Source organism: Notolabrus celidotus, chromosome 7 (assembly GCF_009762535.1).
Source record: "Notolabrus celidotus isolate fNotCel1 chromosome 7, fNotCel1.pri, whole genome shotgun sequence".
In the NCBI taxonomy this organism is placed as follows: domain Eukaryota; kingdom Metazoa; phylum Chordata; class Actinopteri; order Labriformes; family Labridae; genus Notolabrus; species Notolabrus celidotus.
Genome location: NC_048278.1, coordinates 1,913,979 through 1,941,012, shown reverse-complemented (window position 1 = coordinate 1,941,012; position 27,034 = coordinate 1,913,979). Strand labels below are relative to the sequence as shown.

Below are 27,034 nucleotides of genomic sequence, written 5' to 3'. Positions count from 1 at the left end.
GTGTTCCCGCCTGTCAATCAAGTCAGCCACGCCCTTATTTGGGCAGAACTTGTAAGTTCATTATCTTAAAAAATCATTTATTATAAATGCACCCTATACAGTGTGTGCTGATAGAGAAATGAGCTATTCAGACTAAACTGTTTTTGAACCAGGCTGTAAACATGTTTATTTCTGCTGTACAGATCGTCTTCTTTGAATGAGTGTGTATGTGTGTCCGGTGTTTCTGCAGCTAGCCTCTAGTGGACACTCAAGAAACTGCAGTTTTTAGCACTTCTACACGGGCCTCATATTTTAAGACTGGAGGTTGCCGCTTGAGGTTAACTGAAGTTTAATTTAGCAGCTAGTTAAAGTATCTTAGACCTTTTTCTGTTGTTCTATTTTATTTATTCTCATGGCAGTGAGGAACATTTCACCTCCTGGACGGACAGTGTGGGTCGCTTGTCTTCAGTATTGCTATTTTGGAGGTGATAGGCTGAAAAGTTTGGCAGCCCTGATTTAAATCATAGTAACCATCAAAGAGATTAAAGGCACTGCTTTGTCCACAGGGGGCACAAAAATCCCTCACAGGAGCTTTAATCAAAGAGTTGCCTTTTCCCCTGAGACCTTTTAGCTTGTTATAGTAAGACAAGCACAAGTACTGGTAACATGAATGTTGTGCATACAAAAACAAACTTGCACAACAGACTGAAAGCATAGTGTTTAAGTATAAAATATATTTTGCAAAGACGCCTTTAGTTACTCATTATAGACAGGATGCACCAGTTCTCAGTTTACCTTCAATTTTTCTCCCAACTGTGTTTGAAAGCCAACCAAACATCCCAGAGGACAAAGAAAGACCCATTTTTAATGTCTGTGAACAAGGTTTTAAGTTTTTATTGAAGTTCAGGCAGAAACATACATGATAATCCTTTATTGCTCATGGCATATCAGGTCACCCTCAGCAGCTCACTCTCACATTTAAACCAACATTTAGTGGAACGACTAAATCAAGCGTCACTGTTTGTCTTCTAGGAAAACACATCCTGTGTAACTACAGCGGCAGCTAAACTGCACGATCACGTCACCGTGAGAGTATCGAGGGAGGTGGTCTTTTCTCTCTACATGACACAAACACTTCTCCTTTCGTATCTTACAAATCATAGCTAAAGATGTCTTATTGTTTCAAACAGATTCTTTCAGTACTCTCTCTCGAGTAATAGATCCTGATAGTTAGAGTATATACTGTAAGTTCTGGTTTTATGGCTGAAGCTTAGGTTTTGGCTGTTGTATGAACGGCTACACGGTCATTCTTCATCAAACAATAAGGTAAAAAAAAACTGTAAATCAAAAGTCCTGAATGCATACACATCTTTTTTTATTTCCTTCTACGGATATTATTAACGGTTATATCGACATGGAAGTGAATTCACACTCAAACTTAGGAGTTATTGCCTTAATATTTTTTGCATGATAAAGAAGAGGATAAAGGGGAAGGTGAGTTTGCACAGATCCACACAACAAACTTGTCCAGACAAATGGCATGCAAGACATAAGAAGGAGACGCACTGAACAGGGGAATAGAAACATTTGTTAAACACTACACTACATGGGTGCCATTACACTTTGATGTCCGGGCGTTCGGGGCGTGTGTGTCGGGCAGACAGACAACAGGTCTGACAGAGAAAAGTGTAACACTGTGTGCAAAAAGTTTGACATAAATATCGGACATGGTTGAACACAAAACAGTAGCTTTAGGAGCACACAACAGTAGTCTTTAATTTTCATTTTTAAAATATGGCTTATCAAGTTATCACATATATCTTTTTTTGTTATTTTAGAGACAGACACACAGTTAGTATAATAGTTTCTCATAATATCTTATGATTGTTTGCCCACCTCCAGGCTTGTAATGTAATCATTTATTTATGTACAAACAGAGTGAAGAGGGAGATTATTTTTCAGAGCTGCGAGAAAGCTCGGCAGCTTCTGCAGAGGAGAGAAAAGGAGTTTTTAAACTGCTCAGACTAGAAGGATAAACCATCTAACGTTGTGTTTTCAGCCCCTCTGCGTGCTGTCAGCATCATCAGTCAAGCTAACGTTCACCTGGCTAAGTCAAATGGCTACAATTCACACCGCTGGTTTGCACCCGAATCCTTCCCCCTGCATGAATCTTTGATTTGTCCAAACACAAAAAACAGAATATTAAAAAAAAAACATCTGATTGAACATTTTTTAGCTTATGAAGCGAATTTCAGATCCATCTTCAGGATGAAAAACAAACCTCTGATTTGACTCAGCTCTGTGAATGTAGCCTTTGAACGAAGCTATAGTGGGCTAGCCTACTTCTTCAGCATGTCTTGCAGTGGGCCTGGCAGGTATTTCATTACTTGGTCCATGATGCTCTCCTCCTCTTCCTCGTCGCCACAGCCGGCTGGCACGGCCTTCTTGGGTCGAGTCAAGCTGCCCTCTGCGGGCTGCTCTGCCGCGGCGGCCGCCTCAGCCTCGGCCTCCTCGCGCTTTTTTAAGCCGTACTGAAACAGAAATATGAAGAACTTAAGACACAGGGTGGGATTAACACCGTGATTGTACGACTTTACACTCATTTGTGATGCCCAACAGCATCCATTAAGGCAGCTTTATGATCCGAGTTGCCTTCTGCCCTGAAAAGCTTGACACCAACTTGTGCTGAGCCTGCAGCTCTGCTGGAAGCATCACAGGCCTGGGATGTAATTCCGATTGGCATTTCTGTGTGTGCGTGTGTGTGTGTGTGTGTGTGCGTGTGTGTGTGTGTCTTCGTGTGTGTTCATGTGTTTGCTTATGTCTGTTTTTAAATACTGTGCAATCATATCTGCTGAACAGGCTGAGCCACACTTTTCCTATTAGAGTTATGATGTTGTATGACTAGCTGTAAACCTGTAATTACTCTTAACTCTCATACAACACGAATACAGCATAATGCACACACAGCTACTCCTACTCACCTGTCCTATTGGCAGATACGAGATACCTCACACCTTATTTGAAGCCTTTTGCTATTTTTACACTCTGCTGCAGAACCCTTCATGTCTTCCTCTCTCTCTTTCAAAGCTTTACTTTGGAATATGTCAGAGGTGTTTGTTGGTGTTTGTCAGTGTTCGCACTGTCAAAAACATCTGTGTATGCATTTGCTTGAAAAAGGCACGGAAGAAAAAAAAGACCACCATTGAAAGCTGCAAAGAAAAAGAGAAGACTTTAATCTGTCACTGCTGACAACTTGCACAAGAGGTGTAGTGAGAATCTCGGTTACTGTGGAACTGTCGTCTCATTTTTCAGGCTGCAACATCAGCGTCATTAAATTCCCAAACAGTAACTTTCCACTTTAAAATATTTGCTCTGTCAAACTCTACTACGAACATCCATTAAGTTACAGGCTGCAGATATAATACGGACACTCTGCTCAGGATCTGGCTCAGAGGGATGGAGCTGTGGAGGAGGCTGATGGAAACCTTTCAGTAACGAGAAAGCTGGGAGTTGTTCCTCGCTCTCTGTTCTCCACTGGGAGAACTTAAGGGGAATGGAGGAGGTGAGGAGCCTGGGGAGACGTGCAGCTTTTCATCCCACTGATTCACAATGTTCCCCTCAGATGTGCCCCACCCACCCACAGACTGCCGGTCTCTCTCTCTGCGTGTCTGCACTGCAGCTCCGCGGTCTCACGTCAGAGGAAGAGCAAACACAGGAAGATGTGTTGATTCAAAATGTGATACTCGATGAGACATTTGGGATGGAAACATTTGAAACATCTTTATAATGCGTCAATATTAGAGAATAAATCCTGATGTTTCATCTGTAACTAAAGCACTGACTCTGTTTATTCAACAAAGAGCTATTATTGGAGCGCTGTTTACATTTATAATGCAGTCCTCTCCCTGAACTTCCCCGTTCCTGTCTCCTTATTCAAATGTATTCTAATTAATCAGAGCACATTCTGTTTATTGACTTCTTTCTTCTGCCCTCTCTCTCTGCAGCCGCTTCCTCATGCTCCACTGATCTATTTTATAAAAGCTATAAATAACAAGAAAGAAACAAACACAGTCTTGTTTCAAACACAGGTCTGTCATGAAGAGAGTTCGCTGTCATGACGTCATTACGAGTGGCGACATCAAAACGTCTCATGCACGGTTCTACCATGATTTTAGTTTTTGCTTGATCATCTCCCCGTTCCTGTTAGCAATGATGAAATATTGATATTAGATGTATTCCCTGTTTGGTTTTCTTTTGTAGTGTTGGCTGTTTTCCTAGCAATGACAGACAGACTGAGTTGTTTGTTTAAGTTGGGTTAATGTCGGGTTATTTCACTTAGTAAGTAGCTCTTTGTGCGTCATCATACCTTGTCCCTGATGCCTTGTCTCATGCTTTCCCTCTCAGCCTCCATCTTGGCATACTTTTCCTTCCTCTCCTCCTCCTGCTGCCTCAGGGCCTCCTGCCTCTCCTCCTCCTTCTTCGCTGCATCGGGGTCCTCCTCCTTCTCCTCCCCGCCCAGCATCTTGCCCACATCGGGAGGACCTCCTGAGAAACGGACAAAACAAGAGGTAGAGATGAGACCATGACACAAACTGCACTTTATTTTACCAGGAATAGTCCCATTGAGATATAATGTCTCTGTTACAAGGGAGTCCTGGCCAAGACAGCAGCATAAGAAGTTTCACATTGGCATTTGGATTTTGGCATGTCTGAAAAACCCTCTTCTTCAGTCCTCCTCAGAACACTCTGTTTTCTCTCTGACCACGCCCCCTCAGGAAGTGGATGTGCCCTCGGCTCTCCAGCACGTTGATCTAATGTTTACATGTTGGCTGAATATACAGGGCTGCTCAGAGATCACGTTACTTCAACCCTCTGAATCTGATCCAGAATCTGATCCTGACGGAGAGGCACCTGTAGCAGGACCTTCCTGAAGGATTGGTCACAGATTTAGTGTTTCTTGTTGTTTGATTTATCAGTATGTCGACATGTGTCTTGGTACACAGCTACGAACATGTAGCTATGTGGCTATGCTAACTAGCGCTAGCACTTATCCATGACAAATAAAAATCATCCACTAGATCTTCAAATCTGCAGACGTGGGGAGTAAAACCGACCTCTACCAGAAAGGCAGCGGGACCTTTTCTGAAGGATTGGTCACAGATTCTGTGTTACTTGTTGTTTTATTTGTCAGTATGTAGACGTGTGTCTTGGTACACAGCTACAGCTACGATATGTAGCTATGCTAACTAGCGCTAGCACTTATCCATGATAAATAAAAATCATCCACTAGATCTTCAAATCTGCAGACGTGGGGAGTAAAACCGACCTTTGTGTTTATTAAGACAGACTACAACTAGCATGCCTCCCTCCTAAGCTCCTTGTTAGCACACATGTGTGCAGGGAATAAAAAACAGAGGAGGGGTTGAGTTGTATTTTATACAGTCTATGGGCTGAACAAGCTCCGAGCTCTGACTCCGTGACAGACCGGATATTGTTGTGATGTAACAAAAACACTGAAGTCTGAAACGGCTCGTTTCACACACATTTACAGAAAGGTGGAGAAATCAGAACAGGAGCAGAATGGATTTTTTTCATTCTCGGGGGGTTTGTAGACATGCCAGGGAAACATATTTCAGGTAGAGAACCATTAAAAAGTCTATTTTGCATGATATGTCACCTTTAAGCTTTAAAACATGTGCACAAGCTGATCAGATTATCCTAGTTTTATCAACCCTCCAATCAAATTAAGCAATCCAGTTTTAGGTGAGCTTGAAGCTCAGACCAAGATGAGGGAGAAAAACATTAAAAGCACTTTTGCCAAAAACAGAGCGAGTCCGAGGAATGACAAAAAGACTTTGTCCATGGGACCGAAGATTACAGCCACTGACGGCTTTAGGAGTCAATAAAGTTGATGTCTCATTGATGTCTTTAAGGTTGCATTCCTGTATTCATAAAGCTGCAACCTTTGTGGTGTATGTAGTGATATACATCTTAATTTAAGTAGTTCAATAAGAAAAAGAAACATGAACTCTCTATGGTCGATCAGTCCGACCCTGAGGAAGATTTAGAGCAGTGGAAACAGTCTGCGCTCTCTCTGTAGTGAGTTTGAGTCTGAAGGCAAGTGAGTGAGCCTGAAGTTAGCTCGGCAGCTTTCTCAGGGCGTAAACCTCTCTGTTTCCTCTAATGTAGTACAAAGTAAATACACATTACACGGTTATAAAAATGTGTTTTCATTTTCACCTTTTAACCCACTTCTGTTCACTTCACACCTCAGTGTTCAGGCGAGGTGTTAATGAAACAACACGTGCAGCCACAAAGCCGTGTGTCTCTTTGTGTCAAGTGTGTGTGTGTGTTTTTATCGGGATGTGGATGGATTTGTAACTCGTTGTGTTCATACTGTTTGCTGATGATGCCTTACTGTCAGCGAAGACACCACCGCATCACTTCCTCTGCTGCACAAAGCTGGAATTCTAATTCTAATAATACTGCCTGTAATTACTTCTATTTAATTTAAATTCCATTTGTAACATTGTATATATCTAAATTGTATTCTAGCTTTATTTATCTATTTTATTTTACTTATTTTTTATTTTATTTTTTATCTTATTTTTTTTTTTTTTTTTTTTGTACTTATTGAAACTTCTTTCTTGATTGTACTTATGTCTGGGTTGCTGTAACAACTGAATTCCCCCCCGGGGGATCAATAAAGTAATATCTTATTTTATCTTATATCTGTCACTGAGAACATTTCACATTATTATCATTCTCATAACACGCTTTAATGTGTTTGAATAATGTTATTCTCTTTATTTTAATAATTCATTATGGTAGGATTATGATGAGAACTATATACAGTGGCTTCTGTTGACGAGACAAATAGACTCCACCCTGAGTAAATGCCACACACACCGTACGCCAGCCTGTCCTAGTTCGCCTGTTTGTTTTACCTCAAATAGAATTGAAGCCAGTTTCATTAATGCAAAAGGAGGTTCATACATTGAATCAAAGATGTTTCCACATTGACAAAATAATGATCGTTTAAAAAGAGTCTTTCTGAAGTCAGGTGAAGTGAGATTGAGCCCTGACGTCCTCCTCAAAGGAAGCGAGAACAATGATATCCCCGTCTCGTTGCTCTTCAGCTGTCACGTCTCCATAATGCTGCTCTTGCGCTGTCAGATTGCAGCAGACAGAAAAGCAGACTGACTGGTGGTTTCACTCTCTGTATGATGAGTGTGATGCATGATGAAGGACTCAAGGAGAGGAAGAGAGCGTACAGTGCAGTGTGAATCTAAGTTTTTGACTATTACACAACTAGGCACTGGAACATGTCTTATGCAAGACTTCCTACTGTCCCTGCAGGAGTTACAGCTCCAGAAATAATGCCTTACGATACCGAGGCAGGAAAACACTGAGTGAAGCAGAAGAAAAGAAGTAAAGAGGAATGAGGAAAAGCTGTCGGCAAGAATCAACAGGAAAGAAAAATAAAGAGAAAAGCCAGAGGTCGGGGGATTAGGACGAAGAGAGGAGTCGTGAGGAAGAAGAGGAGAGAGGGACAAGGGGGAGGGAGTTTATTTTGGGGTAAAAAAAAAAAGGATCCTATTTAGGAAAAACAAGGGAGTAAGGGGAGAGAAAGAATCTGTCAGAAAGGATTGAGTCCAATTAAGTGAGCCGTTCCAGTTAGCAGGATTACCAAACAGTTTCTGTGAGGGAGAGAGGGAGACCGCTGAAAAGATGGAGGCGCAGACAAAATGGAGGGATTGACAAGAAGAAAGAGGCTAATTGAAAGAGGGGGGAAAAGATGAGAGGGGAGGAATTAGGTGTAAGGGATTAAAGGAAGAGGAAAGAGAGGAGAGAGAGGAGGAAGGGAAGGTTGAGAGGCAGACAAAGGGCATCTGAGGAGATAAACTACACAACCAAGAAGAAAAAAAAAAGAGGGAGCACTCCTTCAGCTGGAAGATGCCCCTGGTATCGTTCGTGTTTTTAGTCATCAGCATAAAAAAAAATGAACTGCAGCAGAACGTAGAGATAAAAGACAGGAGAGGGAAGGATGAAGAGAGAGGGATAAGCGCTGCAGCAATAAAGGGGAAAGAGAAAAAAGGGTAGATGAACTTAAGAAAAACTGCAGACTATTAAGGACAAGTTGTCCATTTAATAACGGTTCTTTATTAATAATAAAAATGTTACTCTGCAGCACTGTGTGCAAAAAAATCTAATTAAAAATAAACAGTGTTAACCCTGTTGAATAATGTAGTTTAATCGGCGACATGAGAAAAGAAAAGTTCAAGTGTTCTTATTTTGATTTGAAGAGCGAGGAGAAAAACTTCTACAGCTCAGGACTTGATATCTGATGCACCAATCAACCAGTCCTGAATGCTCGGTTTTAAACCTTTGATTTCTTCTTATGATACAAAGTTTAACTTATATATTTGCTGTGTTTGTTTTTACATCCTCTCAGCAAAAAGGAAACAGAAACATATTGTTCAGGGCTGTCCTGGGACTGAATGAAATGAATGAATGGCCTAAAGCCTGGTTTATACTTCTGTGTTGGTCTTATGCCATGGTGCCCAATGCAGTCGGGTCACACAGTTTTTGTCCACAGTGAACTTTGGAGACTCAGACCTTATCAAACTAAACTGGAGCTGATAAATGTTGATCTTTCAGCAATTATTACAAAGAAGAATAGAGAGGAGACGTCGGAGGACAAGTACATTGATTCCGAAATGTTATAAATGCAGGAAACAGGATGCTGCACAGCGGACCAATCACAGGGATTGTGGTCCACGTGGTTTCAATGTGTACATGTAGTTAGATTTTGGAGGAAGTGCACGTCAGGCTTCTGTGTTGGAACATGGTTAGGAAGACCTACGCTGTAGTCTTCACCGTTGAGTCAACACAGAAGACATAGGTGCAGAAGTATAAACTAGGCCTAAGTCTTCCACAATGGTGTTGACCTCCCTGGTGAACTTGTCTTACACAGTGAAGTAATGCATATTTATTATCTTTTGGGATGTGCACATCTTGTTGACATAACGATTGACCGTCTGCACCTGAATTACTAGTTTGTTTAAAGGTGACATATCATGCAAAATGGACTTTTTAATGGTTCTCTACCTGAAATATGTGTCTCTGATATGTCTACAACCCCCCCGAGAATGAAAAAAATCCATTCTGCCCCTGTTCTGATTTCTCCACCTTTCTGTAAATGTGTGTGAAACGAGCCGTTTCAGACTTCAGTGTTTTTGTTACGTAACAACAATATCCGGTCTGTCACGGAGTCAGAGCTCGGAGCTTGTTCAGCCCATAGACTGTATAAAATAATACTGAATCCCTCCTCTGTTTTCATTACCTGCACAAATGTGTGCTAACAAGGAGCTTAGGAGGGAGGCATGCTAGTTGTAGGCTGTCTTAATAAACACAAAGGTCGGTTTTACTCCCCACGTCTGCAGATTTGAAGATCTAGTGGATGATTTTTATTTGTCATGGATAAGTGCTAGCGCTAATTAGCATAGCCACATAGCTATATGTGCATAGCTGTAGCTGTAGCTGTGTACCAAGACACACGTCTACATACTGACAAATAAAACAACAAGAAACACTAAATCTGTGACCAATCCTTCATAAAAGGTCCTGCTGCCTTTCTGGCAGAGGTCGGTTTTACTCCCCACGTCTGCAGATTTGAAGATCTAGTGGATGATTTTTATTTATCATGGATAAGTGCTAGCGCTAGTTAGCATAGCCACATAGCTACATGTTCGTAGCTGTAGCTGTAGCTGTGTACCAAGACACACGTCTACATACTGATAAATAAAACAACAAGAAACACTAAATCTGTGACCAAACCTTCAGAAAGGTCCTGCTACAGGCGCCTCTCCGTCAGGATCAGATTCAGAGGGTTGAAGTAACGCGATCTCTGAGCAGCCGTGTATATTCAGCCAACATGTAAACATTAGATCAACGTGCTGGAGAGCCGAGGCACATCCACTTCCTGAGGGGGCGTGGTCAGAGAGAAAACAGAGTGTTCTGAGGAGGAATGAAGAAGAGGGTTTTTCAGGCAGACCAAAATCTGATTTCAAAGTGTTTTTTTGAGCATTAACTTTAAAGACATGTTTTGGGGACCTCTTAGACCAATATATATTGATGAAAAAGCGTGATATGTCACCTTTAACAAATGATCTATATTTTTAGTATACATATGTTGTGTTGAAGCTGTAGTGCAGCCACCTGCCACTAGTTGGGGCTGTAGCTCCGGTTAACGGCTACTGCCATAACGCTTTAAGGCTCTACTACCAGGATGTAAACAAGCGCAGATGTCATCTTGTAGGGCAGTGTGGTTTGGCAGTGTTTTAATCTAGAGTATGGAGATAAAGTTGTGTGTAGTTTGGTCGACTGGATCAATGCGTAATCAGCATGTGGTCGTTAACCGGAGGACCGAAGTCTGGCGGTGTAAGCTCTCAGGAAATCAGTTTGGAATGGTTTACGGACAGACGGAGGTCGATAAAGGTCTTTGGAAAACTATCAGAAGTCCTCTTTCTCTCATGTAACTGGGGTTTGGGTCGGTGTCAGTGTAACCTGTTTTCGACCAACGTGAACAGGGTTGTATTTCCGGGCTGGTGCTCGCACTGGTTTGGAGCTGGTTGAACTCTCGAATCACCACAGCACCCGTTTGTTTTTTCGCCTGCTCAAGTGCGTGGAAGAGACACGTCATGACGTCAGATTTACGTGCCTGCTTTTCCCAGCAGCGCTAGCGCCAACTTTCCCTCACAACAACAAAGATGGCGGTCAACGTAGCATGCTTGCTGGTGTTGCTCCTGGTTTTGCATAACCACATGAGGTCCTGAAGAGACCTTGGAATCCATGAGTCTCTTTTATTTTTTCGCTGCAGGACAATGGAGGACACATGTTTGGTTTGTGTTTTTGGTCACGGCAACCCCGCCTCTTGTCCCTGACGTAAGCAGTTCGCGGTTCTAGACCAGCAAAGAGTTGGAGCCGCTCAAGAACCAGTTTTCCCCGGGTGGGAGCCGTTCATTCGCAGACAAAACACGAAAAACAGTTCTGAATTGAGTGCCGGCTCCGAACTGACCCTGAAACTGCCTCGGTCGAAAAGGGGTATGTTTGATTCTAAGCAGCTAGCAGGCTGAGAGAGAGCAGAAGCAAAACAAGAATTAAAAACTAAATAAATAAAGGTTTCCAAACTATTCGCCATCACCTCAACTCCCCTGCTGCCTCCAAGTTTCCCATCAGTCCTGCACAAATGTCCCAGCCTTTCTCATTAACTCTGACAGAATGTTTCCTGTGTGTGTGTGTGTGTGTGTGTGTGTGTGTGTGTGTGTGTAAGCCTCTAGCCTTTATTCCATTTGCCAGCTTAATTCCCTGCCTGCTGTTTTACCTTTGTCTCACTCAATATGTGTGATTGTTTTATCTGTGTGTCGGCTTTTTGGACTTTAACATGATGTAAAGACCTTTTTTCATTGGACTTTGCTCAAGCTTTTCTCTGCAGAAGAGCTGGGACATCATAAAAAGCCAAAATGGCTGAAGAGGCGAGGAAGATGGCCACCAACAGGGACTGAAAACCGATCAACAATCAGGGCAGGGAATGTTGTAAAATGCAGGAAACACCTCAGCTGAGGACGGAACGAAACACAAAGTAATAAAGAAATCTGAAATCTATCACATCGATGATGCATTTGCATAAAAGTGAGTCAGAGATGGATTAAAAAGAAACTCAACTGAGCTCTTGCCGTGTCAGCGTTCGATGAACAGGCGGGGAAGCTGACGTTGCAGTATACGAGCGATCGTGATCCACCTTCCTTTCCCTTTTGCAAGTGTGTGTGAGAGTGTGTGAGAGGAAGACGGAGCGGCAGAAACAGAGCTAAAGTGCTCATACAGTCAGCCTCCATATGTGTACATGTGGGTATAAATAATTACTCTGCTCCTTTTTAAGCTCTCATGCATGATTTCTTATGTGCTGGAGCAATTACTCTTCATGTGTGTATGAATGTGCAGATTACAGTGTGTGTGTGTGTGTGTGTGTGTGTGTGTGTGTGTGGAGGCACATACTGTAAGCACAGTATATGATGTGAATGATAGCATTTACACGGAGCCAGTTTAAGAGATGCAGCTTGTATTGCAGTCTAAGTGTTGGTCGGGCTGTTTGTTCACAGACTTAATATCCACCCTGCTGATTAAATACAAACATATTGTATGGAGTTAAATTAATCTTAAATGAATTGCTAGGAAACAGCTTGCATTTCATATCATAGCAGCAGATATGAGCAAAAACCAAAGGGGGATTTAGATTGGAGCGATCCAGAATCACTGTTCACACCATTTGACTCTTAATTGATACGCTTTTATTCGAGCTGCTCAGTAATGTCAAAATATTACACAGTTCAGGATTATTTTATGATCTGGGAGCAGGAATGTCTTCATGTGAGCACAGCTATTCAGTCCTGTAAGTGGAGCACTGACTCACTGCCTAAGCCTCATTTTCAAAAGATCCTCTCTTTAACTAATCCGTTGGAAACCAAAATAAACCTGGTCTGGTTTCCCAAAATCTTCTGGATCGTCTTTGTCCAAACGTAAAAGAGAGGATCCTGAGAGACAAAGACCGAGTTATATTGAGCTGCATATGATCCGGTCTCCTGCTTTGTGAACCGTTGTAGAGATACAGCAGCGCGCTTTGAAACCAGAGTCATTCCATTAAGCTCTCGGGCATCACATGAGCGATGTCAGGCTGTGTTTCAGATCGAGTGCCTCCTCGTTTTATTCCTGCGTACTGAGTAAAGATTTAAAGTTGTGGGAATGACACTTTAATATCTAAGCTAACAGAGAGCTGACAGGTTAGCCTTCAGCCTCCGTTGATCTCTTTTGGATCATTCACATTAATTATGAGTTAAAGATCCACTTTGCAGAGAAACACTCCAACACAGCTAAGCTAATTGTTCAGAATTTGATTCCTGTACAAAATTTTAAATGACTGGAAGGTTGATATAATTTTTTAATCCTTCATGAAAATAATATTTTAATTAAAAACTTGTACAGATTAAAACCAAACAGATTAAAAAATGTTCTTGTACCAATTTTTTGACTATTTTAAATGGCAAACATTTCATATTATCAACATGACAACCAGTACCTCGTGGTTTTATGCTCAGTAACAAAATGTTCCTCTTTCTTCATGTATTATGTACCCTGAATTTTGCACCAAGAGGACTTTTAAAGGTATTCATGTTATAAATGAGCTGCATTGAATACCGAGAGTATTGTAAAACCAAGGGAGAAGTTCCGGTGGCTGGTGGTGAGGCTTTCAGCCGTGTGTCTGCCCCCTGGTGGCTGGCTGCAGTATAGGTCAAAAAATCCGTCTCCCCCATTAATTTGAATGGGGGAGCAGTCAAACTTTAAAAATAAATACACGTTTCTCACATCCGTATGCTGTGGTGATATGTAGTTAGTATTTGACTGTTTTGTGTTCAAGGCCTCTTTTTCCTGAAATGTTTCTTTTTCATTAGTTATTAGAGTTTAAAAAACGGGGTTTTACTTCCTGGTTTCCTTTGATTCACAGCCGCCGTAGAGTGAAACTTCAAAGGACACACAGCGTCTTGTGACGCTACGCTGTAGGGCGGAGCTTATTACAGTGGCTTCACAGGCTCTGGCTGCACAATGGCGGCGCCCAGGAGCAGGATTTTTTGGCTTCAGAACCGTACAACGGGAAGAAGCGGAGCAACCAATACCAGCGGAGCAACGCTGTCCATTTTTATTTACAGTCTATGTGTAAAACATACTCACAGCGCCCTCTGCTGGAAAACTGTGATGACAGCATTAGTACATAACTCTGAGCACTGTTTTCTGCATGAAGTGTTTTGTAAAATTATAATTATAAAAGAAATACTAAAAAAACATTACTGAAAAAATTAAAAATTAAAAAATAATATATTTTTACTATGTTTTCTGCAGTAGGTATTTTGTAAAATTATGATAATAACAAAATAAAATAATTAAAGTAGTTAAGAATAATGTGATTACAGTGTTACAAAATAAACCTGTGCACTGTTTTTTCTATATTCAATATTTTTTCCGATGATACCAAAAATGTATGAAAATAATAATAATAATAATAAAAAATATCAATGAAAATTTAATATAAATAAGTAAATAAATAATGAAAAATAACAATGAAAATATTGAAGAATAAAAATAAATAAATAAATAGTTCTAATTATAATTGTAATAATCTTAGAAAAAAAATTATAAGGAAATGTATGCTGCGAGTCTTAACTTATCGTTCCATGAATTAATACAACATGATCACATCACTGTCTCAACATAACACTGCATTATGATACCAATGTTGATAATCATCTAAGAGGTATAAACCAATCATCTACGGTTATAGAAAATGGTAAATTGAATTTTTGAACTGAATCAGTCTGTTTGATTTTGCACCAATATGAGTATTCTGAAATATTGCATTGTGAAATGGTAAATATATATTACAGCACATATATTTCTGCTATAAAACATAACCCAAACTGATAAATGTATATCAGCTGGGAGCTTTACTGGAACACTATCAGCTGATTTCTAGGATTAAGTTATTTCCAGTGTGGAAACTCTCCGTACTGAGCTGCCAGAGATAAAGTTAGAGTCTTCTGTCGATACTTGGCTGCTGCCTTGCTGCTTAAATAAAAGGTGTCATCTCTGTAATTCTCTCCTTTTGAAAATTCTCCCCAGAATCTTTGTTAAATCCACGGTCTAAAGGGAAAGACAGAGAGAAGACTAACCTTGGCTAACTCTCTCAGCGCTTGAACTCTGACAGCTTCACACACACACGACTTATCTTCTCTTTTCCCTCTCAACGTTCTCCAGCAAATCCCTCTCTAAATCCAAAGTGTGCTGGGAGAGCGGATGAGCATTAAGATCTAGGTTTGGCCTTCCGGACAGAAACCATTGTCTCCACACGGCTCAGAGATGTGTCAGGGAGGGAAGGAGAGCGTGCGCTCGCTGTTGTTCGGCTGCATAATTGGTGGCAGTTACGCTTAGAGTTTGCTTAAATTTCCCTTAGGTGGAGCAGCTCTGCAGCGAGCATCAAGAAGAAGACTGCTTTTATTAACACTGGATGTCTGAAGTTCACATAAGCAAGCGCACCCTCTCGGCACACAGTTTAAGAAAACATCTTTTTCAAGGCAAAGTGGAAAAAAATGGTTCGGGGTCCGTGTGTTGTTTCCCACTGAGCTCCTTGTTTTTCAACCTATTTGTTTTCTCCTCCCTTCTTTATTTTTTTTTACAGATGACGGGAAATTTGAAGACACTGACAACAGCAGATGCATCTAATTTAAATACGATTTACCAGAAAAGAGAGCACAAAGTGGAGGAAATCAATTCAGAACATGTTCATCTGAGACTTTCTTACATGATCCTGTGTATTTAAAAACGTTAAGATAAAAAATTAACACAAATCTTAAAAAAAAACGTGCTACCTAAATAAATAAAAGATATTAAAAGAAATAATCAATGTTGTTTACTGATTCAAAATGCTAACATAAACCTCATGGTTCTGCCACAGTGTCAACAGGCAGATGTCAAATGTGCAACAACTGATTTCCTAGATTGATTTGATGTTGTTGTTTTTACCCAACAAGAGTCAAGTTTGTCCTCACCACTGTAACTAGCTAAATACTGTGAGGTGCAATGCTCATGATGGATTAAGGTGGGGTCAGACTGAGTCTTATCCTGTCTTGGTGTTGGGTCTCTGTTCATAATGTGACATAGAGTGGTCTAGACCTGCTCTGTTTGTAAAAGCGTCTTGAGATAACGTTTGTTGTGATTTGGTGCTATACAAATAAAGATTGATTGATTGAAGTAATCAATGTGTAATCAGGAAACCCAATTAGTTTCAGTGATGGATTCAAAGTGCCGAAGGACGAGTTTTGTCATTGGTGAAATGAATGTTTACATCACAAAATAATGGCAAGGAAATAATGGCATCATGAGCAAAGTGTTTCACTTTCAATGATGCAGTTCTGACTCCAACCTCTATAAGAACCCTCTGCAAGAAAAAAACAGGAAACAAAGGGTGACAGACCAACAGAGACGTCCAGAACAACTATTGGAAAATTGCACTCTAAGAAGCCTGAATCTTATAAACCCGTTGAAACGTGATCCCACTCTGTCACAGCTCTCCTCTGGACAAAGGTGGAAGTATTACCTGCATATTACAGACCTACTCTCACGCTCCTCTCCCTCTCATGAAGCTTGTAAACCAGCTCTGAGTCCAGCTACTGTCACACCTGTCCTTGCTGCTGATGCGTCCTGAGTGCCAGTTTTTCCACGTGTGGTATTTTGGGGAATGCTGATGACACATACAGATGGTTAGGGGGGACAGTAAAACCTGACTGGGTTACACTTTTTGCAGTATTCACACCCCATCCTGAGTGAGACCCTTTTTAACTACAGGCAGGCGTCGTACCTGCCTACGTCAAAGCTGGAGGATTGCTTAACGTGGTGACTCATTCAGTGCAGTCCTGGTGTGTGTGTTTTTAAATGCTTGTGGCTGCTTTTAAAGATACCCTGTGGATATGTTGACCCCTAGTGGATAGAGCAGCAACTTCCCACTTTGATTGTAAGATTAACAGCAGGAGGGTGAAGAATAATGATCATTAGAACAATCTAGCATCTTTATGAAGTGCCAAAATGTCCTATTTCAGAATCAAACAACAGAAGCATCTCCAGAAACTAATGAGGACTGATTTGGTTGTGGATATTGATGTTTTTAAGGGGAATTTATAATCCTTTGACATCCTGTTTTCCTATTTCAATAATTAATATTGATGTTTTGCTCTTGCTCCATGCATTTGAATCAGTAATGCACACTTCTGCTTCACCCCTGCACAGAGGCTTCCTCTTCCTCGAGGCATCTTTAGAGGGATTCACTTTGTGCACAAAAATATCAATTTGCAGCGTTACGAGTGAAATACAAACACGTTCAGGAGCAGTCTGGTTGTTTCTTGAATATGCATGCAGAAAGGTGTCGATATTTCATCCCACCTTCTTTCAAAATAAACTTCTGTGAAGAAATGACAGATTTGTCTAAAAAAACTGGGCAGATATCAAAAATGAGATTTTTCTTTGCTTAGAAAAGACAAGTGTGATGAGTGCATGTGCTTGTGCTGCAGTATGCACAGTGATTAAACATCAATGTATTTAGATTTTCTAGCTTTTGAAAAATCTGTAAAGTAAAGGACACCCGTTTTTCAAAACAAACAACCTCTGCGCTCTCTCTCTCTCTCTCTCTCTCTCTCTCTCTCTCTCTCTCTCTCTCTCTCTCTCTGTCCATCAGTCCCTCCTCATCAGTTATGCTTTACATGGTTAGATGCATTATTTATGGAATCTTGACAGTTGACTATCAAACAAACACACACACACACACAAACACACACACACAAAAACACAACACACACACACACACACACACACACACACACACACCACCTCTTTGTGCTCTTGCAGATGCTCAAGGTCAATTTGATGCACTGAATTTGATTTCCCGGAGTAGTGAGTGCACAGGAAAAAGATGTGAAGTGTATGTGTGTATGTGTGTGTGTGTGTGTGTGTTTCAGTGTCTCTCAGTGGTAACCCTTTGGACCAATCAAGCGCTGCAGAGCTGATTTTCTCAGCCAATCACATTTGAGCGCTGCTAAATGTGATTATGCAGCACTTTGAGGAGCCGAGGTGGAGGAAGAACATCTCAAGGTGTCGTCTTGTTTCATCTCGGCTCAGACCGCACAGCTCTGTCACACTTCAGGCTCTGAAATGTCACTCATTAGTGGGACATGATGGACTTGCTGACACTTTGTTAAACCTACATGATGACAAACGATCGAACGTTTATGAAGTCTGGTAGAAGAGGTTATAAGGAGGAAGGTTTATGGTTTTTACAGCACGCGTGTGTTGAACACTCGGAGGCTGCAGAGGTTGAAAGAGTACTAGAGTATAAGTATTTGATGGAGGAACAGTGGTGGTACTTTCCAGTTCTCTTTAGAGGTCTTATAAATGTCTGATTCAGCTTGGTGCTGAGTTTTTCTCATTGTGGAGGGTTATTTCCGGCTGATACACATTTAATGCACTCCTGAGTTCAGCAGCAGGACGACTGAGTCAAGTGCAGAACAGGAGCTTTGTAGCTCACCACTGGGTTTCTAAATTATTTGATGAACTTACTTTGGATGACGCTGGAGGTCTGCAGCGTAGGGAGGAATAAAATGTCTTTGAGGTTTCACAGGATTTGACAACAATAAGAAGATTTTAAATATAATACCGTCAGCCTTTTTGTTCTAAGTCTTGTCACAAAAATACGATTTTCCACATTAAGCACCAAACATAAAGATGCCTTCACATATCATCACAAAGCAGCGTTAAGGTTTTGTTGCTCTGTTTGTAATCCATGCTTGCAGTTATTGAAATATAAAACCGAACATTACGCTTACTGTCAGTTTTCCTCCTCTGTCTGTTAACATCTCAACTCGCGGTGGTGGCGAGCGCTTCAAAACCTCCTCTCAAAGGCACATCACTTTTGCAGAACAACAAAAAAATTGTGAAATGTTCGCAGCCTCGAAAAGGATGAAAAATTAAACGTGTTGTGTTTTCCTTTGAGTCTGCCACAGAGCTTCGGCGAGGGCGAGGCCTCTCGTCGTCATACGCTATTTTAAGCAGCTTGGGCACGGTGCTAACCAACCATGAAGGGTTATCCAGAGAGCACGTACGTTTTACCTCCTGCAGACATAAAGGAATCAATAATCCTTTAATTACAGAACCTCATATGAAAATATGAACTCCATCTCCTCTTATCCTTACTCTAAAGTCGAATTGATTTTATCTTTACAGCTCAAAACATGGGTTCAAAGACGTCTCATAAGTTCTTACAGTCTGCTTTAAACACTCTCTTTGCACCCATGGATAAAGAACTCCTCAAGGAACCCTTATCATGATTAAATAAACTACTTGCATTGCTTTTACACATGATGGAAATAAAGCTGTACCAGTACATAACTCAAGACAGATTGATGCTCATTATTCCACAACAGTAAATCTGTTGATGCTGAAAGATTCTCCCAAATTTCCCTTGTACCTCCTTCAAGCTCTGCAGCAAACATTGAAATAGCAGCACAGTCCTGCTGCACATTATACTTTTGATCAAGTGTACAAGGCGGACTGTCAGATTGATTTTGTTGATGTTTTATTCATGTTCAGTTTTACATTAAATTTAATTCTGTTTGCCCAACTTTATTCTTCCCTCCTGCAGCAAGTCATTCCCCACTTTGGCAAACCACCCATTAATTAAAGAGACTAAACTCAAAAGGCAAAATGTTTCCAAATTCGATAATTAAACCTCAACATTCGCTTCTTGCCTGAACAGCATTGACTTTTCTGCTGATGTAGTCAGGGTCTGACGGCAGCCTGAGGCCTTCAGGGTTTAATTGAGCTGCACACCTCGGGACTAATGTCTCCCTGACTGAACAGCCCCCGCAACCCCCCGATTCTGTCAAACTAACTTCAGACTTTAAGAGTTAGGAAGTGCTGAGTCAGCGCCAGAGCACTCAGGAGCAAAAGTACTCGATGCACAAAGAAGCCGCTGGGATTCCTTAGTGTCAAGGTGAGGAGCAAACACTGTGGGAGGGATGGATTCCTAATAACAACAGAGCTCAGTCGATCAACAATCAGCGCAATCAACAAGAGGAGCATGCTGGTCTCATTTCTACACTACCTCAATTAATTAAAACACACCTACGATTTGAGTCAGAATGATTTAGTGCTCATTTCAACTTTGAATCCAAATGTTACAGGACATGTCAGGAAAGATCAAACTGGATGCCAAGCTTAGAAAAGGCATCCTAAAATCATTTCTAATTGTATCACCTTTCACAGGGCTCTTGCTGCAGCCTGCATTATGTAATGTGTAAGGGCTAATATATAATAAGCCAGGGTTTATGCCAAATAGAATCCTGACAGGGTGAGAAACGACTCCGACACAAAGTGTCAGCTGCTTCAGCTTGATCGATGTCTCTCTCACTCAGCTCCTTGTGTATTTCAACGTCCTTGACTGTCTCTCCTCTTCTTTTCTCTGCTCTTCTCAGCGTAGAATTAAATATATCCTCCATGTTGTTTACTGATGCAATAAATGAATGTTTTTTTCACAGTGTCAACAGGAAGAGGTAAAATCCCTGCACCCTAGATGTGCCGTGATTTCCTTTCCGTGCATTTATTTGTTTTATGTGACGTGTGTGTTCAGGCTGCTCCTAACGTTGCTTTTGCTTTTCAGAATCATTAACTGTGTTCAAGAGTTTGGACCAATCAGAATCGAGTATTTAAGACAGCTGGGTAATTAATGTGTGTTGATTTTTTTCATTTAGCCAAATTAACTTCATCTATAAAAAGTTATAAGTGAGAAGAATCACCACAAGATTGGTATCTGGTAGTAAAGTGTTTGATGAACTACTTTTTTATTTCCACATTGCAGCAAAATCAATAAAAAGAGTAACACAGATGTTCTGTAGTCACTGCCTCCAGCTGCTGGAGAGGCCGTACATTTGTACTCTGAATTCTCAATCTAGATTTGGATTAGTCACAGACTTGACTCTTTATTTATTATTCTGCTAAATTCTTGTCACCACAACACAACACTTCTGAATCCCATGTGACAACTTAGCAAAGCATCAAGCAGCGATAAAGAGAATGTGTCTAACAAACATCTGCACTCTGCAGACGCACAGCTCTGGATTTGAGTCCTGCTGAATCATCCCAGCGTAACAATGCGGTTTTCTTCCAAGTATCTGAAACCAAAGAAGCCTCTGAGGATTAGTTAATGCACTGGCAGCGCCCTCTCCTTTATAGAGACTCATCAGACGCTCGTCACACGACAAACTCAGCAGAAAGAGCAGCCTGACAGCGCAGCAAGTCCAGACCCAGACAGAAGCCAAACCATCACAGGATGGAGGGGGCAAGGTCAGGCCAGGTCGGGTACCTGCTGGGGTTCGTTATAGTTAATAATTTAATTATCTCTGTGGGACGTTCTGAGTCTCGTGTCAAAATCATTTAAAGGAATTCGGTAACACTTTACAATAAGGGTCCCTTAATCAGCATTAGTTAATGCATTATTAAGCATTAATTAACAGTTTAATAATAGTTTAATAATCATTACAATGTATTACCTAACATTAACTAACACATTAGTTAGTGCATTAATAAGCAGTTAATTAATGTCCACTGCTCAGAGTTAATAAATACATTATTAAGCATTAATAAAAGTTACAAAACTTAATTAGTTAACCATTAGTGAATGCTTTCTGGACCCTTATTGTAAAGTGTAACACATGCATCACTTAAGTAACACATTATAAATGCTAAACTGCCTCATAAGCATCAGCAAAAACATAAGCATGTGCATCACTTTTAAGTGTCCTCTGGAAACACTTGTGTTGTGTTGCTGTCTATTTGCAGCGCGTTTTTCTAATGTATTGTGTTGTGGTCTTTGCATCGCGTTTTCTAAATGCTGCGCATGTGTTGTCAAATTGGTGAAGATGTTTTCTTAATTTGCTTGTGTTTTGTCTTTTTGCATGTGTTTTCTTAAGTTGCAGTGCTGTGAGCTCTCAGGGCCACCGTACTTCTCTGTGCCAGTTGAGATGTTATCTGTGATTATCTGTTTTATTCTAAATAAAATGTGTTGAATTCTTTATATGTGTTGCTTCAACTACATTTCAACTCATTTTGCTTCAGCGTATGTGTTACCTAAGAGATACATGTGTTACACTTTACAATAAGGGTCCAAAAAGCATTCACTAATGCTTAATTATGGTTAAGTAATGCTTATGAGGCAGTTTAGCATTTATAATGTGTTACTCAAGTGATGCATGTGTTACACTTTACAATAAGGGTCCAGAAAGCATTCACTAATGGTTAACTAATTAAGTTTTGTAACTTTTATTAATGCTTAATAATGTATTAATTAACTCTCAGCAGTGGACATTAATTAACTGCTTATTTATGCATTAACTAATGTGTTAGTTAATGTTAGGTAATACATTATAACGATTATTAAACTATTATTGAACTGTTAATTAATGCTTAATAATGCATTAACTAACGCTAATTAAGGGACCCTTATGGTAAAGTGTTACCAGGAATTCAAGTTTAAATTTGAAAACACAAAAGAACAGAAAAAGATGGATGCTGAGAGGAAACAGAAGCAGCTCCCTGAGGATAAACAGTGTTTGGAGCTAAAAGCTAACTCAGGTATTAAAGACATCTAAATTGCTAAAAGCAGGTTTTCAAATTTTGCAAAAAATTAATTTGACTTTTTTTCAAGCAGGCACATTGCAGTTTGATGTTTTCACAGTAGGAACTATATGCTAACCTTTTATGACTGTAAAGACAACGTGAACAGCTTCTTCTTTGTTTTTCTTCGTGCATTTGATCGTCTTTATCAACGCTTTATTCAGAGCTGACGATGAACGGGAGATTCATCAGGACTTATCTGGAAGTGTTCTCAACTCTTTTTGACAAAAGCAAAACAACCTTGAGCGAGTTTCGGACATTTTTTAACAGTTAACAGAGGTTTTATTTAACTCTTTGGTTTCTAACTTTTCAAACTGGATTGGTAGAAAAACACTTTGTCATGTTTGTTTGGTCAAATGAGTTAGCATGCTAATATTAGCTTAGAAGTGATGAAGTGAGTGAACCAAAAAGATGGGAGGATGAAATTGCATTGGTATCGAAGACATTTTGCTCTGATGATAAAATATCCAACCACTGAACGGTTCATCCTCTGGAGCAGGGGTTCCCAAAGTGTGGGTCGGGACCCCCTGGGGGGGTCGCCAGACACAAATGGGGGATCGTGAGATATCTTCAAGAATGTTTTTTTTTAAGTTATCTAAAAATATTTATTATTATTATTATTATTATTATTATTATTAATTGTTTTCTTATGTGTATCTTCTGTTTTGTTTGAACTATTAATTATCATTTCTTTATTAATATTATTATTATTTTGTATTTATTATTTGTCTTTTTTTTGTTACTTATATATAATTTTTTAACTTGTGGTGAACAAAGAAATACTGAAAAAATGCAATGAAAAATGAATGATTAAAAATAGTAAATTTTATCCATTTATAGTAAAAGATTTTGAGAAAAATAGCTGCTAACCTTGAAATAAAACCTTGAAAATAGAAAATTCTGCCTTCCTTTGTTGCCAGGTGACTCCTAAGTTTAGAGTTAGTGAACAGTTCATTATCAAAAGCATCAGTAGCAGCAGGTTCATTCATAACAGCAGAGAAAACACAGACACATGCTCATATAGGTAGGGTCATTTTCTGCAGAGCAGCTAAATGAAGCCACATTAAATCACTTTGAGGGACAGTTGCAACCTCATAGTGGATCACAAAAATTAGTAGGATTCATCCTCTAGGGACCATGAATGCTGCATTATAAGATAATCACTTACATGTTTTAAAATTCTCGCCTCTTTGATGCTTTTTAAAAATTAGAAAATGAGACAGAAAATGTGCAAAGGGAAATTCTGGGCTTGTTCATCATACACGAGTAAAACCAATGATCATGCAGTACACTGTTGAGACTACAACGCCCAAAAATACATCCAACTGTCTGCAGAATATTTAAATATATGGCTGTCTAAAACAACGAGCCCTCCCCCTCTCTTTGATTCCTTATTGATTACCTCTTTAATTGGTTGGTCTCATTATCTGTTTTTATCCCCAGGGAGCTTTAAAGATGAGGTGCACTGTCAGCAGTTTTGAATGAAAGAGGTCACCGTGTCCAGGGCCATAAAACATGCTCCCAAGACAGTTTGCGTTGACAGCAGAATAATCACACTGAGAGGTATACATATTGATTTCTAATTATAATTGCACCTTCTCTTTCTTGCACCCCTTTCACAAAAATCTAAACCCTAAACCATAATCCATCACCCTGGAGATACAGCACACACTACACACACTCACACACACTCTGTCCTTATACGATATCTATAAAACATCTCAGGCACAGCTCAGACACACACAGGAAAACACCCACACTCTCAAATCTATTCCCAAAGTCTGCAGGCTGAGTGCAGCTCGGCTCGGGCGAAAGCAGCTTCAGATGCAGTGCAGTTGATTTAAGAATTCATAGCGCAGACACACAGCCGCTATGCAGAAGGAGGCAGTGCCGGTGCTCCCTGCATCCCAATGAGGGGCAGGGGCTCAGCTTGGACTCCACGTCCCGACTGTAACCGGCCGACAACAGCGGCTCAGCACCACGAACCACTGACCAATGACTGTACGATCCCTGCATCTGCTGCTTTGCTGACTTCCCCCATGAAGCTGACAAGGAGGATGAATTACAGGGCGATAATGAAGACTAATTAGGGGCAAATAGTAGCCAAGATAGTGTTCTGCAGGATAATACCTGGAGGCTTTAGAGGACAAAAGTCTCCTGAAAAAACTGTTAGTCCTAGTTTCTGGCAAAACAGGCCTCTTTTATTCCTCTTGCCTGAAAAGACGGCGACAGATGGCTCAAAAAGCAAACAGTGCCATGTGTTGTAAGTCTTGTGAAAACCTTAGAAAGCTCATTTTTGAAGAGTAAATTTGTGCAATCGGGACAACCAAAGTTTCAGGACTAAATTCAGCCTTCTCTCACTTTTACTTTTACCGTCCCATCTGCAGCATGCTCTTCTCTAAAAACACTTTTAAAGCATATCTGGCCACTTTTCTACAAAAGCATGAATGCAGAACAGCAGGCAGCGAACATGTCGGCTTACAACTCTGTCATTGTCGAGAATCTGACCAACTGGATGACATTTAGAAAAAAACACATCGTACCCTGAGGGGAGTTTTAAAAGATGGATGCAGAGAAAGAGAGAGCAGGAGGGAAGGAGAGAGGGTGAGGGAGGGGGTAATGCGTAGCTGATGTGTGAAGTCAGGAGTTTGGTGCAGGACGGATTATCTCAGCCCAGCGTCCCCATAACTAGCGGGGCCAGTGCTCGTACAGTGCAGCTTTAAATCCTCAACACTGCAGTGCTGTTAAATCAACCTCCAGCCCGGCTGATACTCACCTCCCAGCGCAGCTTTCATTACAAAATTCATGATGAAGCAGTTCTGTGTTCTCTTCCTTCACTGGTCACGTTATCAGGGACAGACCTGCAGCCAGAGGACAGAATAACAAGCATTGACTGCATGAATATCTCTGTTAGGACATGCAGTTTTACTCCACTGCCTCTCTCAACAACACTTTGATGGGATGGGGGGAGGATACTGATGATGATGGGGCTCGATGCGGAATAGAAACGACCTCCAGGAGCGCCGTGCTCTGTGAAGAACCACACAAATCACTGCAAAAGCTCTTCTTTTACAAAACCCCAACATCTTTGAAATTGTTTAATTATTTATCCTGCTTCCTGAGTATTACCAATTTACATCCAAAATAGACTTCAATGCAATCACCTCCTCTTCAGGGAACAAAAGGAGTATTTAACTGACTTCCCCTCCAGTGCTACATGATATCACAAGTTTTGTCTCAGCACCTGCGCCCTCGATTTACAACCGGCACTTCATCTCGAGTACATTTATGCTGACGCTGTGATGTATCCTCATTGAAATAACTCACAGAAAAATAATTTTAAGAAAGGATGAATAAGCCAGGGTCATAAAGGAGGCATCATTTGGAGGAGTTTATTAGATACATTGAGAATCACAATCTGTAGCAGAACTTATTGTCTCTTTTGAGGACACTTCATGGTACTGCAGGGTCTGACCTTGGACCTATGGTCCTCATTTGTAAGTCAGAGTGCTGGAGGATTTCTTTCTTTATTATTATTGTTTTATCCAACATATGACTACAATTATCCTAATTAAGACATTAGTAAGTCACTAATGATCCATCTAGAAAACAATACATTCAAAAATCCTTGTTAGTGTTATACAACTGTGAGCCTGAGTTTGCAGAGGTAGAACAGGCCTGCTACAAAGCAGTTCTAAAGAGCATTCTATTCTGGAGTAAATTTCGGGGGGGGATGTAGCCTCAAATCTGTTTGCGACATTACATCCTCCCGTCTTTTCTGCGTTTTCTCCACTGCAACACATCCTTGCAGAAAAACACGAATCCTCCTCCTCCTGCAAACTTGCTGCACTCATTTGTGTCATCGCTGTTTCGTCCCCGGGTCATTTCCATTCGCCCAAAGTCGAATCTGCAGCAGATGAGCGCCTCCACATCATTTCCTGGTTCCCTTCCTCACCATCACCACCACCACCATCATCATCATCATCATCCTCATGCAGCACCAGCAGCTTCTCCTCGCATGAACCCTTTACAGTATTCACTCTCAGAGCTCTTTATGCGCTGCAGCATTTCAGCACTATTACACTAACGTCACTGCAGGCGACGTAGACTCCCTGTTAAATGACTGCACCAACAAGCTGAGGCACGTTACATGCAGCCCTGATGGGAAGGAGCCATCAGCATCTCTGCACCAAGTGCATGCACCTCCATCCATCCGGTCCCGTACAGTACAGCCACACTCTCAAACATCCGCGTCCCTCTTGTGCGGGCATCGTTTACCTTGTTCGGATCCTCCTCCAAGTCCTCAAGCTTCGTCGCAGCAACGATATCAAGCAACCTCCTCCTTCTTCTCCTTCTTCGATAGAGAGAAAGAAATCACAAGTTGTGGGTCTGTGCGGCGGGGTTGTGTGTCAGAGTGCGGCTCTCAGTTTGCAGACATTCCGGTTGTGTCAGAGTCAGGCTGCAGCGGCGAAGGAAGAAGACAGTGTATTCCTGCAGGACGAGATGAGAGCATGCAGAGGGAGAGAGGGGGAGGGAGAGAGGGAGCACATGAATGTAACATCACCCGAGTGCAGCTTCGGTTCTATTCGCACGATTTCAACTAAAAAGAAGCTTTTACACTTTTTAACAGATTCAAAGTGCGCCTTAAACAACTCATGCAACTGTGACACAAGTACTGGATATTTTTAATTAGCAATCAGCATGTTTAAGACATTTTGACTCACATCCTTAT

At 40.9% G+C, this 27,034-nt stretch overlaps 1 protein-coding gene across 1 annotated transcript; it reads right to left on the bottom strand.

Annotated features, from left to right (window-relative positions):
* Nucleotides 1-840: 840 nt before the first annotated feature.
* Nucleotides 841-26,899, bottom strand: cplx2l (complexin 2, like). The gene is made up of 4 exons (XM_034688138.1): nt 26,581-26,899; nt 25,079-25,163; nt 4,346-4,524; nt 841-2,510 (listed from the first exon to the last, which is right to left on the bottom strand). Exons 2-4 carry the CDS (start codon nt 25,107-25,109, stop codon nt 2,319-2,321), a joined length of 402 nt encoding a protein of 133 aa, XP_034544029.1. The 5' UTR covers nt 25,110-25,163; nt 26,581-26,899; the 3' UTR covers nt 841-2,318.
* Between the last annotated feature and the right edge of the window lie 135 nt (nt 26,900-27,034).